General features: G+C 39.9%; 1 protein-coding gene across 2 annotated transcripts; it reads right to left on the reverse strand.

Annotated features, from left to right (window-relative positions):
• Positions 1-688: 688 nt before the first annotated feature.
• Positions 689-13,739, reverse strand: ARRDC4 (arrestin domain containing 4). Of its 2 annotated transcripts, none has more exons than XM_068557085.1 (8): positions 13,307-13,739; positions 8,974-9,040; positions 8,577-8,724; positions 6,531-6,633; positions 5,270-5,526; positions 4,574-4,736; positions 3,840-3,994; positions 689-3,485 (listed from the first exon to the last, which is right to left on the reverse strand). In XM_068557085.1, exons 1-8 carry the CDS (start codon positions 13,593-13,595, stop codon positions 3,429-3,431), a joined length of 1,239 nt encoding a protein of 412 aa, XP_068413186.1. In that variant the 5' UTR covers positions 13,596-13,739; the 3' UTR covers positions 689-3,428. The 2 variants fall into 2 exon arrangements, with proteins under 2 accessions (XP_068413186.1, XP_068413182.1); XM_068557081.1 differs by lacking the exon at positions 13,307-13,739 and adding an exon at positions 11,991-12,278.
• Between the last annotated feature and the right edge of the window lie 476 nt (positions 13,740-14,215).

Raw genomic sequence — 14,215 nt, forward strand, 5'->3', positions numbered from 1 at the left:
ACTGCATGAGACAAATATCTCGATTTATGTTTATTGCAAATGTGAATGCAGAAAAGACTTAATTATTTAACATCATCTCACACATTATAAACACCTTGAGAGTAAATTACCTGGGTTAATTTTTACCACTTAGCTAAGGTTTAAAATCTTCCAGGACAGAGGGTCAAGGCAGTTTTCCTGAGAAGACATATTGTTACATATTCCCTGTACAAAATATTTAACTTTTGTCCATTTGAGTATGTGTGTGGAAAGGGGAGGCTTACGTACAGATGTTTCCTGGTATGAGTCCACTGACTGCCCACCAGACCTACTCAATCAATCCTGGAAAGGTTCTGGCCAAACAAACATGAAAACTCAGAAAGCTTTAAAGAAGTGGTCATTATTACTTGAGAATAAATGGAGATAATGTTCTCTCAATGACCAATATAGCTTAAGCTTAATCACTCATCTCAACTACTCTTTTTCATAGAATGCTAAAAACCGATTACCTTTGGGGAAACTGAGGCCATCATAAAAACAGGCTCAGAATCCACCAGGGCTGTGCCTGGTGATGATATAGCACACAGTTACAAAAGGATCTTAACAGCAGTAACATTTTGTCTCATGGTATTGACTTCCCTTAAGTCTGTAACAATTTAAGTCATAGTGTTATAAAAACAAAACAAAAACAAAATTAGCAACTCACAGCATCAGTGTAATCATTTTATTAACAAAAGGAACCCATGGGGTTCAGACAAGAGTACAAAATACAATCTTTTTTTTTTTTCCCCCTGTGGGTTAAACTGTTACATTTTTATAATAAAAATAAAAAGCTTTCATAGTTAACTTATCAAAAACATAACCCCTGCCTACTGAGTTTCTTATTGTGCAAAACAAAAACATGAAAGTAAAGTTCTGCCCATGGAAGAATTTTGTGTGCCAAAAGATGCACTTTCTCAATTTCAAAATTTTTGCATCAAAAAGAAAATTCTAAGGCCACAGTTTCTTTGCAAACTAAGCAAGAGGAGAATAAACAAGCAAATAGCAGCTAATTTTTACCTTCATTCCCAAGTATTCTCTGTTCCAATGTAGAATCTTCTACCTTCATCAAATAATTTGATTATAGAAAGGTATGCAGTTTCAACCTACTGCTTAAGGTCAGACATACCAATATCAATTCAATAAGGCAAATCATACCTTTTAGCTATTCTCTTAAGTGCTAAAAAATCAGCTTTGTTTTAATTTGGTGGGTGCACTTCATGATTTCTTTTAAAAAGGTGACAAAACGTTCCTAGTGAAGGATTCCAGTAAGCAGTTGCTTTTCTACTTGCAGCCAGATAGGTAAACTTTCTCTTCCTCCATACCATTTTGTTTTGTTTCTTTTACTTTGTTTTGGTATCATGGAGATGGAAAATGTCTTGACAAAACATGTAAACTACAACTCAGAGGTCAAGAAATAGCTGAAGGTGATCTATTTTTAAAGTAAAAATAAAACTGTTTAGACAGCACATAGCTAACAAACCCACAAAAACAAAGCAAAATAAAAGATCACCAAAAAACCAAAGCAGGGAAAAAAGATTTGTGACGATTTCAGTACCACAATTATTGGTAAAACAGTTTGTACTGTGATTTTCATTCAGTGGCTTAAAAGATGAAAGAACGGCTTAAGATGCTTATGTGATTACAGAGAAGAGAGGTATGCCCAAGGGTGAAAAGCGTACATTTACCTAATGTTTGTATAAAAATCCCTAATCAAATGTCCAACTAATTTTTACATACAAAATTTAACCTTAGAACTTTTCTATTTCTAACGAAATATACTGACTGAAAGAAAAGCTAATCGTTCAGTTGAATGAAGTACAGTATTCTGCATGGGAAGCACCAGGGTTTCCAGATCTAACCCTCAGGACATGGAGAAACCAAAGTACCGAGCTGGTCCAAAATCTCTATCATGGGAACCCCTACCTCCCTTCTACTTAGTGTACAGAAATGCTCTCAGCTCACAAAACCAACAGATTAAAGTAAAAACAAGTGAACATGTGACTGTGACTAGGAGGGGACAGGGGGACAGTAAAAACACTGCTCAGTCTTTTAGCAGCAACACAATCTTGTTGGTCTGAATATCCTGAGGTTAAAGGATAATAAAATATTGCACCAAAACAATAAAAAAAAATCACAGTTTAAACAGAATTACTAAAGAACTGGAATAACAATGAACAACACAGTGACTGCCATCAGTAGACTTAAGTCTCTTGACAGAAATTAAGTTTATATGACTTTTCAAAAAAATGGAAAATGGTAATTCTGCCTTGATTTTGCATTTATTTTGAAATACCCTTTGGTATACACATATTAACTTTCAACTGATGTTAACCTTATAGATTTTGCCCTTGGTCCAGTTTCAGGTTTAGGGATAGGAGAGATGAGATTGCTACTGCAAATGAGCAGAAACTCCAAAGAAGACTTCACCGGCCTGGAGTTTTAAAACATATCTGATTCTGATAACCCCACTAGAGGTAGGTAAAAAAGGCCTTTTCTCCCCTTGTGCAGTTATCAAGGCATCCTAAGGATGCAAGCCTTTTTTTTTTTTTCTTTTTTTAACCCTGTCTTTTTCTAATATGCTCCTAGGTAAATAAGACATGAGGAAAATCAAACATGTACCCTGCTAAAGTACTTAAAGGGGATAAAAAGTGCAACTTTCAACAAAATGTGTTTTCGTATTGAAGTACACCTTTCCCCTTTCAACTGACAAGCCTTTCAAGGAAGGAACTCTTTCTTGGTTTCATAATACTGTATAGCCAACTTACAAACAACCTCTTAAACTACCATTAAAAGAGTGAAAACTGTATTACTTCATTAGAACCTCATAAGACCATGACCTCAGAAAAGGATTCTTTTAAGGACTTCAGTCCTATGGAATATGGTTAGAAATCATGAAGACCCTGACACCAGAGGGTCTCGCTTCATGTTTAATTTAGAGTGGGCCCCTTTCCTGTTCATGCACACCCTTGTGCTGCTACGTTCTCCAAAATCAAGTCTCCTCCCAATGCGTCCATACCGTCTTAAAGCTGAGGATACATCTGTTCTACTTTGAGAAACCTTTGTAAAGATATGCTCGCATAGTGTTTTCACTGTTTACAGGCACCTTTCTCTTGGGTCAGCATAGGCACTCTTCACTTACTCTATCACCATCAGGACTTCCATTACATTCTGAGACTTTTCACATCTTCGTCCCATAGTTCTACGGGGATACAAGACCACATCACAAACTTGTGCAACAATCCTGTTGGCCCACTGGAAAGTTCACGCATTCTTTAATTTCTATCACCTTCAGTCTTGATGTTCATTTATGTTCTTAAGCTAATCTTCCCTCCCTCTTCCCCAAAAAGGCAGGGGGAAAGAACCAACATTCTAATTTGGCGATGAACACAGTGATTTCTGAAATATGTTCAGAGAATGAAGGAAACAGGCTGGGTCTCTTCTATGTCACTAGGATGTGGATCAACCTGTAAAAACGAGCAGACCAAGATTACTACTGCAACATTCTTTAACGTGATTCTAGTATCTATTTCTAATTATATGGTCATAAGCCAAACTGCTTAAAGCCTGTTAAGAAGTCCCAGTAGGCCACTTAAGTTCTCCGTATTCCATGGCCTTAAAGGCAATCCACGGTACTCTACATGTATGCTAGAGAATACCAAGAAAACACCGCAAAATGTGGTAAGTGGATCAGTGATAATCTATCACCATCGTAAAAATTTTTTTGTATGTATCCCCTACTAATCGGGAGTCAAAAACAGACACAGAGGATTATTTACAAACAGCACAACACAAGTCTAATTTTCTTTTGCTTTGTTTACCTCTGAATAAAGAGGTGGAGGCTGAAATCTGAACTCCTGAATGCAGGCAAACATAGGACAGCACGACTCCCCCTCACAGTTAGGGGGTTGAGGGTAAGGAGGAACGTGTCTAGAGTATTCTTCCTCCGACACCACGTCTGCGTAATTTGGTGGTGCTGAAACAAAAAAGGAGTTGGATCTAAGAAATCCAGGCAAAAACTAATTACGTTAATCTCTTCCAAACTCTTACAGGAACAAGGAATTTAGCTTAATTTGAAGATAAAACACTGGTATTTTCTCCTCTAATCAGGAAGTTTTTGTGCCCATTACAACAAAAAAATATTCAGTAGATTCTGCTTTTATTAAAGTACTATTAACATTGATTCATATTCTCTTTGAGACGTGTTTTAGTCTAGGTTAAAAAAAGAATCATTGAAATGCGGCTACAGAAAACACCAACATAACACAGTATAATAGTATTCTGATTATTTTCCATTCTTCTACTATTATAAATAGGAATCAGGAGATGTAGATTGTATTTCTGGATCTGCCATTAGGAGCTTTCTGTCTTGGATAAGCTAAACTCTCAAAGTCCCTTCTGGGAATAATGTTTTATGATTTTTAGTAATAAAAAGAGTAAGGATAGTTGTAGTGGCAGCAGTAATTATCATTTGAGCATTTCTTATCTCGTAAGTCCTGTTCTTAAGTACTCTATGTGTAAAACTGCATTCTGAAAGAACCTCGGAACATTTTACCTTCAGGCTGTTCTGGCAGAGTCAGAGCCAACCAGCTCATATCCATAAAAAACTGGCTGGCAATGCTGGAGTTTCTGCTGCCAAAACCATTGTATGGAACCGTGCCAATCACTAAGGGCAGCTCAAGCATCAATTTTTTAGCACCAGGAATGTGAATATACACCTAATATGCCAAAAAACAAAACAACAACAAAAAGAGAGAGAGAGAGAGAGAGAAAGGCACAAATGTAAGTTAAACCTCATAGTAAAAAACCCGATTATTTTTTCATAGAAAAAATGCTTTTGTTGTCTGCTACCACCCCCAACACAACTGTAAATTGTCCTGACGAATAAAATGAAGAACAAACCAAATGAAGACCCCACGAAATACAGTGAACGCTCTGTGATGGGGAAGTGTGGCCTTAATACACTTCATTGTAAGTGAGCACAGCTTACACAGAACCATAGAAAGTTAAGTACATGTCTTCAATATAGCAGCCCTACTGCACCTTCATTCTTCCATGTTATTTAATTAAATACCTCAGAGGGATAGTTATTGATTAAAAAACAAAGGCCAATCTTCATATATTCCACAATTTGTTGTAATGCTGACATAAAATGACATTTTCCTGGGTATTAAAGGTACATCTTCTCAGTAACATGGCACCAGGTATGGCTCCATGCTACGTCTTTAATTTCACCAAGTGCCGTGCTCACAGCTAAGGAGTAGTCCACTCGGATGATGCAGCAGTCCAGGATGGACGGTGTCACGGGTGGGATCTTGAGGGTCTTCCCGTTCCAGGTGTCGGTGCTCCCAGAGGCGATGTGGTTCCCGCGCACGTGGGCCACCATGAGCCGCACGGTCTTCGTTTTCCCGCTGGCCAGGTACGTCTGCGTCTGGAAAATGGCAGCTTTGGGAACAATCAGACGAGAGGAACAATTCTCTATTTCTGCATAGATTGGAATAGCTTCTCCTAAAAAGAAAACAGAAACACCTTCAGAGACCCTTGAGGAAATTCTCTCCACAGTGGAACAAAGCCGTTACTGATGAAAGCTGAAACGTGGCAACGCTGCTTTAACAAGTTGAGAAGCCTCATGGAAAACTTACATTGCAAATCTGAGTCAGAGAAGTGAAAATTTATGGTAGGTTGTGGTAGATACTGTTTTCTAACTATTGCATGATTCACTTTTCTAATGTAGCAATATTAGACTACCAATTCTAAAGATCTGTAAATGACCAGTATCTACAAAAATTAAGAGAAGACATACAAATAAATGATTCAGTACTACGTTAAGTACAGAAGATCACTAACAAACTCATTAGTGCCTAACAAATTAAAATCTTCCCAACAGAAGAACAAAGTCTTCCCATTTTAGGAACTGATAAATACAAATAAAGCAATGGGTGGAGTAGGCAAGTTTTACACCCACATTATACATCCACCATCATACCATTCCATACCATATTCATTCCCAACAAGCCAGAACCCTGGAGTGGGGGCCAAATCCACTGGACGGAATTGGGCCCTTCACAGATTGTTGTTCTGATATCAATCTGACTGTTAAGAGTGTCAATGTTCTACATTCTAGCCCCTCCCATATATCTGAATTCCCAGCATGGAGTCAGAATGCCTAACAGTATTTTCATATGACAACAGCTCTCTTCTGAGCAACACTGGTCGGAACATTTTTTTGCAACATTAAAATAAAATGCTGGCATTTTCCCACTCTACTGGTTTTAGTCTTTGTTATGAAAGTACCAGGACCGAAGTCAGAAATACCAGGATTATTGGGATCCACTCATCTATTTACAAATATTTAAATATCAATTATTTATACTAGAACCAGACAACTGTATTATTCATGTTTTAAAATAGTATATACTTGGTAAATTACAAAACACACTATTAAAAATCACTTACAATTAGCTAATAAAATGAATGAATCTTGCATTTGGATTTTTAAACAGTTTGCTTACCATTACAGTATCCCTTTCTTTCAATTTTGGCACTCAGTGAGACTGGACCAGAAGTGAAAAACCAACAGCCAACCATTTTCTCTTGAGTTTTCAATACAGGGGTCTTGAAAAGTTCAAATAATAAAAATAATTAAACTGGTCTAGAAAACGCATAGAACTTAAAGTTATGTCATTTTTTATTAAACAGTTGTACAGCAATGTCTTCCAAAAAACAACAAATCAACCTTTCTTATCTTCCTGTGACAAACTAGGTAAAATACTTAAAGACAAAGCATTAAAAATCATTCCCTTTTCAGGAAAACTAAGGTGAATTTTCAGATTCAAATTAGGATGACATCATTCTATTTTATCCTATATTTTCATTGTGTTTCTTGGAAGTGATATACCATCCTTTAAAAAAGCAATCAAAAACTGTAGTAGCACCTATTAATATGACAGAGCTACTTTTTTTTAAAGACTTTATGTGTAGATCAGGAAAAGGAGAAATGGTATAAAAATCAATAATCAGAATGTTCTTTTTGTCTTGGCATTTAAAATATGGAATAAGCAAACAGCCTTTTTTCCTTACTTCAAAATGTATTAGGCAGAAATTTCAAGTGTCCTTAACTTAGAATGATTTTGGGGTTTTGTGTAACAGCAGTGCAATAACACACCTAGTGTAATGGATCTAAAGGGTTATTGAACTCACCACCCCACTTTCTATTCTACAGTAGTAAGATAAGCGATACAAGACGCTTATATAATACTGTTTATAAAACAGTATGCTCAGTTTACAAGACACACAAACCAAAAGTTCACTGTAAAACCCAAAGTTGCAATATTTTTTTCAATTATAAAAGGATAGTAAAGGACAAATAGTATCTCTTTTGCCAAAAAATAAAATATCTTTAAATTATTTGCCACAATGGCCCCATAAATAGTTTAGAATTAGTTAACCACCCAATTCTAAGTAGTTTTTAAAAACACAAAGCAGTTATTACCATCATCAATTTTCAAAATAGGTGCTGAGCAGGTGATAAGTCATAGTTATAAGCCGGGTCAGCTGGGTCTGGCTACTGTACGATTTTGGCCACAAGGGACCATGCAACTAGGGCATATCTGTTACATTTTTATAATCTAAAGGTGAACATCAGAGTAAATTCTATTTCATTTTTGTGTGGAAGTAGAGTTAAACAACTTTTAACTCCTGTTTCTTTTCCTGATCTTTAAAAACACTGGCTAGAAAGAGAAACCTCCAATACTAAAAATATATCTTTGTAACATCAGTATCATGATGGAAAGTTTAAATTATGAAGTAAAAAATCATTCATTCATATTTAAATGAAGAACCATTAGGTCCTAGTAGCTATCATGAAAGTACAAGGTATAATTTTATATTATTTTGATAATATGGGTTTAGATAAAAGAATCTAGCTCATTAACTCCCATCTTGCCTATTCTGTTGTTACTTATAGCCTAATCTTTCTTATCAGCCTACAGTATTTCTGGTGATTATTAGAAGTTCAATGCTTTAATGTGGCCAAATCTGTCATAAGGAAATGATAAGTGAAAGGGTCTCCAGAGCAGCTGCATGCACTTACTTAATGTTAGAAAATGACATGCAAAATGCAAGGAGACACAGCATAATGGCCTCAGCTTCAATAACAGGCTGGGCGTGATTAATACTCTTCCATAATTACTGTTCCTCAACCTGCTATTAGTGAAGAGTTTAGAATACCACAGCCCTGTGAATGTGGCTGCTCTGGGAAAAGTAACTACTTTGTGTGTGTGCATTATTATTATTAAGCCTTATTAATGCATTTTAAGCCCATGTAACTTTCTGGCAAAAGAAGCCCTGAACAACAGGGCTAACAATAGTACTAACACACACAATTTGTAATTTGCCCAACTTAGAATCACATATTTATAGTGAATGCCTATGGGTTATAAGATTATATCGGAAAGTGACAGGACAGGCTGCCACCAGACTTGCTAAATGTAGAGACCACAGTTGAAAGGAAGGAGGATGGAAGGGAAGGAGGAAAAGGGGAAGGAGGAAGAACTTACTAGTAATGCTGGTGTGTTGACATCGATGTGACTGACGACCTGGAGTTCCCGCTTAATGCTCTGATCAGGTGCCTGGGGTCGTTCCAAAACTGCTCTCACACAGTACTGAATACTTCCATATTTCCCGGTGAATGAGGTTACCAAAGGTCTGAAATAAACCAAAGAGATGACTTTTTAACTTTGTTTTTCAGTTTAACAAAACTGGGAAAAGCCCTTAAAGTGTTGTTTTGTTTTGTTTTGTTTTAAAAAAAAAAAAAAAGGTGAGCGAGGTTAGGTCTACTCAGGGGTTATTCAGGATAAACATGCACACCTGAATGTCAGAAGGTACTTGGTGCCCATACAACTGGATAGACAGGGTGCAGGGAAAGGAAATCCCCAGTTATACAGTTTCACTTACTCAGATGGAAGTTGAAAGCTAAATGGAAATTCATGTTTTCCAGGCTGTAGTAAGAGGATGCCTTCACCTAAAAAAGAGAATACATTTTATTTTCACTAAGGTTCATATTACATCAAGAATTTTCACAATGTAAATCATAGTTTTTTAAAAAGGTTTTCCTAGCTATATATAACACTGAATATATGTCAAAAAGTACATTAAACTGAGATTTAGAGAATTAAATTTTGAATCAACTTTTACCAAGTTTACTCAATTTCAAACCACATATATATATATATATATATATATATATATATATATATGTATGTATACACATAATGTATCTTCTATCTGCAAATAGACCAATTACACAAGTAATTACCATAAAATGCCAGAGCTCCCATATACATATATATGTGTATACAACCATATACACATACATACCTACATATACATAAACATTTATTTCCCCCACTTGTATACTAGCATGAGTATACTAATGTTAGTATACTATTATACTAACATGAGGTACCAATATTAAACTGGACCTAAAATTAATCTAGAAAACAACAGATCTATTTATTTTGGGTATACCACAAAATTCAGACTAAATATTCTTTGGGAAGAGATGGAAAAGGAGATGAAAAATTTACTTGGAATATTATGAATACTGAATACTAAATAGCCAAACCAACAGGACAAACTATTAGGCAGGAGTCATTACTGATTAATAGGGGATGTTGTTTAACTTGGGATATGGAGTGGGCCTGGCCAAGCATGGACACGACTCCTTCCTCCTGCTCTGGGGTCAGCCAGCCCCATTTCATTTCAAGCAGAGGCTTACCCCTGACTGTGAGAAGACCAGGAGGCAGGGTGTGGATGGACCTAGCAAGGCCAGAGGCACTGCTGGAGCTCTGATGAGTGCAGAGACTGTATCGTTCAGATCCAAAGCCAACTCCAGGGCTATCAGTGTTGGTTGGGTGGCTCCCCAGAGATACTTATAAATGTTCCCTTCATTTTATGTGCATAGATTCAAGTTTAGAACTAAATTCCCTCATCAAGGGTGGGATGATTAAGATGAAGAAAGTGCAGCACAGACTGAGAACTTTCTCTGAGATCTGCCTGGTCAGTAGATACAAAATGGAGATTTCTACTGTAACCATTCATTAAAAAAAATTTAAAGGCCAGAAATCACTAGTGAAATGGGATAATTTTTCATTTAAATACTAGAGTTTTAAGACCGTCATCAACTCAGTTAACATTTCAACCTTATACTTTTGGAAAACAGGAATGCATTACTGGCCCATTAAGTCTCCTGAATCTATCTCCAATTTTCAATGTGTAATATATTAGAAAAAAAAAAAAACCTTACAAGTATTTGCCACTTAAGATCATTCAAATAGAAATATTCAACAGGTGGGTGACTTGGAAACTAAGTGAATAAGTCATAGGGACATGAGACCATGTTAAATGACAGTGACAGACTGAGTCCCAGAGCTCAGGTGTGTCCAGAGCCGCCCTATAAGCCCCAGCAGTGCTACAGCACTGGAATCAGGGAAGCCTCTCCATTTTATAGCTATCAGGTACTAGGCTCAAGGAATCCCAACACTCCTTAGAGCTGGGCTAAAGTTCTAATTTGTAATCGTTAGATTACTGAATATGACAAAGTACTTAAAATGTTTAAAAATGTGGATTTCATTTATGTTCAAAATTTACAGTGCTTAAATGTCAGGGACAAAGCTGATACAAAATGGATACAAAGCTAAATAACTTCAATCCCCAAATAGACCTTGGGAGGAAAGGAGGCTACAGACACTTGTACACAAGTAATGACCCTAGCATGCTGGAGTCCATGGCAGTGGCGGGGGCATCTTGAGGACCACTTCTGCTGTTGAAGTAAGGGTTGGCATGGAGACAAGTGAGAAGGGGTTTAGATGAAGGGAAGGGAATGAGGCAGAGCATGACAGGCAAGTGTGAAGAACAGAGTTGCACAGGACATTGGAAGAGGCTGGAGAGAGAGATGAAGTTCCCTCTTCAGAGAAAAAACAAATCAACATAGGAACTAGAACATTTAAAATGAGGCTTTCAACTACCTCAAAACATAAACAGGAAAAAATTTTGAGAAAGTTGATGAACCTGGGTTATAGTATTTGGAATCAAATCTTTGCTTGCTTGCTTTCTCGTTTATTTATTAATTTTTAATTAAGAAGGTCCACAAGCTGAATCATGTGCCCATTTCTGCTTCTGCTCTTATAGTTTATTACCCTTGTCTTATGCAATAACTACAATGTCACAAGATGTTTCATTCGCTAATGGTCCTTCAGCCCAAACTCATAATTCAGAGCACTGGTGAGCATGGGAGCTAGAACACCATCACAGAGGCAGACTGGGGCTCAGGAAGGATGAGGAACGTGCACAAGGTCATACTCCTGGTGTGCGACCAAGATGTGAAACCAACTCTCTGATGTGTCTTGTCTTTCTACCATAATTATTGAATAAAAATATGAAGAAAATCAATCACCATGATAGCAAGTAGTTAGATTAACAATGCCAAAAAATTATCCAGTAGATTTTTTGAAAATAGATCCCACAGCCATACTTCCCGAATATCTGGATTTCTAAAAATCTCTTCAGGTGGCTGAAATTCAGCTAGGTTTTGGAATTAAATGAACCTAAGAGTCTACAACTATGTAAAGTTGCTAGCCTTTTCCAAGCTACAGATATTAGGAGTGATTTTTTTTCTCAATGAAATCAACTAAAACAGACCATGATTTTACTTTTTGTCAAGGTTTGTTATGGTACATTCTAAAACAAGCTACGATTTTCAGGTTGTCTAGGGTTAGCCATTCTATTCCGTTAGAATGACAAAACAAAATCTGACTTGTGAATCAAACACTATTTGATAGCCCAGATTTTACCAAAGCGGTTTTTTTACTTCGAATCCCAGGTCCAACTGCTATTAATCTTACATCTATTTACTGAGTAGTTATGGGAACAGAGATACAGAGTCCAAAGTCCTGGACAAAAAACCAACTTACTTCCCTCTTCCATTGCCCTTGACTCCAGTCAGCCATCTTGAAAATCTGTGTTGTCTGTTACCTTGGGGTAGGCATGTATAGGTTGATTCTGGAAACCATATTGATGAAAGGGCATAAGGCAGGTAAGAACTGTCACCTAACATACTACACTTGCTAATCCAAAAGAGGGCTTTGGTTCATACATGTTTTCCTCACCACAGTTTCTGGGATTACTCGATTCTCACATACCTTGAGGATTTAACTGTGAACAGTCTACTTCTCCACAGCAGGACAAGGAAAAACTGCACTTACTACTGATTTTTGTATAATACATAGCAAGGGTTAAACACTGATACGCTGTATTTTATTCTTCAAGGGCCGAGAGTCTATACCCTTATTTATTTTACAGATAAATGCTGAAGCTCATGAGGCAAAAAGTAAAATAGTTTAAAGTAGTTGCTACCAACTGAAAGAAGACTAAGACTCACCGTTCCTAGTATTTTTTTGCACCTAATATTTATAGAATACCCATGTAGTGAGTTTCCACATGGGCACTTTAAAGAGTGTAAAAGCCTACACTATTAACTGGACTTCACAAGAAGGGTCATCATTCTTCCAGAAACTCTTACAGTGTCCAGATCCCATTGTCACTAAAGGTCTATGGGGGTGGGCTAGAGGAGGGAGGAAGAGAATGCAAAGGAAACAAAAAGAAGTGAAAAATAAATACAAAGAAAGTTAGACAGACGTAGAACTCTTAAGTTACCCCACTCCCCAAAGGAGGGAAACCAAGTATGATGATCAAGTCAAAAAGCACTTCCTTTGAACACGTAACGCTCAGGAACTACTTCCCTCCTCCTAAGACTGAGGTTTTGCTAACTCATCATGCACCAAAAACTAGCATCTAGAGACGGGGCGGGGGAGAAGGGGCCCCCATAAACACTGGGTACCCCAGAATGAAACCTCGTAAACTCTGGTTCCGCCCTCCATTCCTTAGACCACAAGAGAGGGAACCTAAATCCCCAGATCCTTGATTCCTGACTGCTCATCACAGGTTCCCATGGCAACGGCTCACTCCCAGCGCTGTCCTAGATGGTCCTGGGACCCTGGCGCCAGTCAGACCCCAGCGAGCCAGGGGCGGGGCGCCAGCAGAGGTGAGCACCATCTCCCCGGTGCTGTGAGGTGGGGGGCGCAGGCATTGTTGCCCGCCCGTCAAGGCGACCAAACTGAGGCCGGCTACCCCGTGGGCGGACCCCCCGCCCACCCAGCCGGTGGGCATCCGCCGGCGCGCCCCCTCCCAGTCCCGCCAGTCCCTCTCCGGGGCCGTGGCCCGCGCTCACCGGCCGGGGGCTCGCGCAGGCTCAGGCGCACGTTCAAGTACTCCACCTCCGAGGCGGCTGCCGGGGCAGCGGCGCCGGCGCTCGGGCCCCAGGCGGCGGTGGCGCGACCCTGGGCCTCCAGGCGCAGCGCGCGGAGGGTCACCGGCTCGGCAGCCTCCAGCAGCACGTGCCCTGCCACCGTCTCGCCGCTCGAGTAGCAGCCCTTGCGCTCGTCCTCGAACACCAGACCTAGACTCTTCACGCGGCCCTCGGAGCCCACCACCGCCGCGGACCCCGCCTCACCGCCCATCCTACCGGCCGACGCGGCCGCACCAAGGACGTCGGCAGCGGCCTGGAGCCGGGGTCGCGAGCAGAGCGGCGCCGCTGTCACGGGCGCCAGCTCACGCCGAGGGCCCGCGCGGCCGCTTTGCGGTGCCCGGTGGAGCCCCGGTGCGCCGTAGGGCCTGTCGCTTTAACAAACACAGCTGGGAATGGAAAAGGGCCGGGACAACCCACCCCCGGCGCGCGCCCATAGGCTGGCTGTGAGCCGCGCGGCGTGCTGATTGGTTGTAAATGGCTACTGAGTCATTTCATTGGCGCCGCCGCGCACGGGCTGGCGCAGGAAGGCAGTGCGTGATCAAGGAGTGGTGACCAATCAGGGTACGCGGGTGTGCACGTGCACAGGCCGTTTATTGGCTGGGGCAAGGCACAGTCCTGGGGCACTGACCAATAGTGAGGCGGTGCGCCCATGTGGACAGATAGTGGGGAACAATATTAGTTAAGGAGGGGGCGGAACCGGGAATCTTAGGCTCGCGGCGTGTCAGCCGTTCCTATGGTTACAAACGAAGGCGGGGTTTCTAGCAGCTTGGGAACTGTTTGCGGGAGTCAGGGGGCTTCACGCTAGACTGTGAGGTTGTGGCTGTAACTGGC

This window comes from Eschrichtius robustus, chromosome 1, assembly GCF_028021215.1.
Source record: "Eschrichtius robustus isolate mEscRob2 chromosome 1, mEscRob2.pri, whole genome shotgun sequence".
In the NCBI taxonomy this organism is placed as follows: domain Eukaryota; kingdom Metazoa; phylum Chordata; class Mammalia; order Artiodactyla; family Eschrichtiidae; genus Eschrichtius; species Eschrichtius robustus.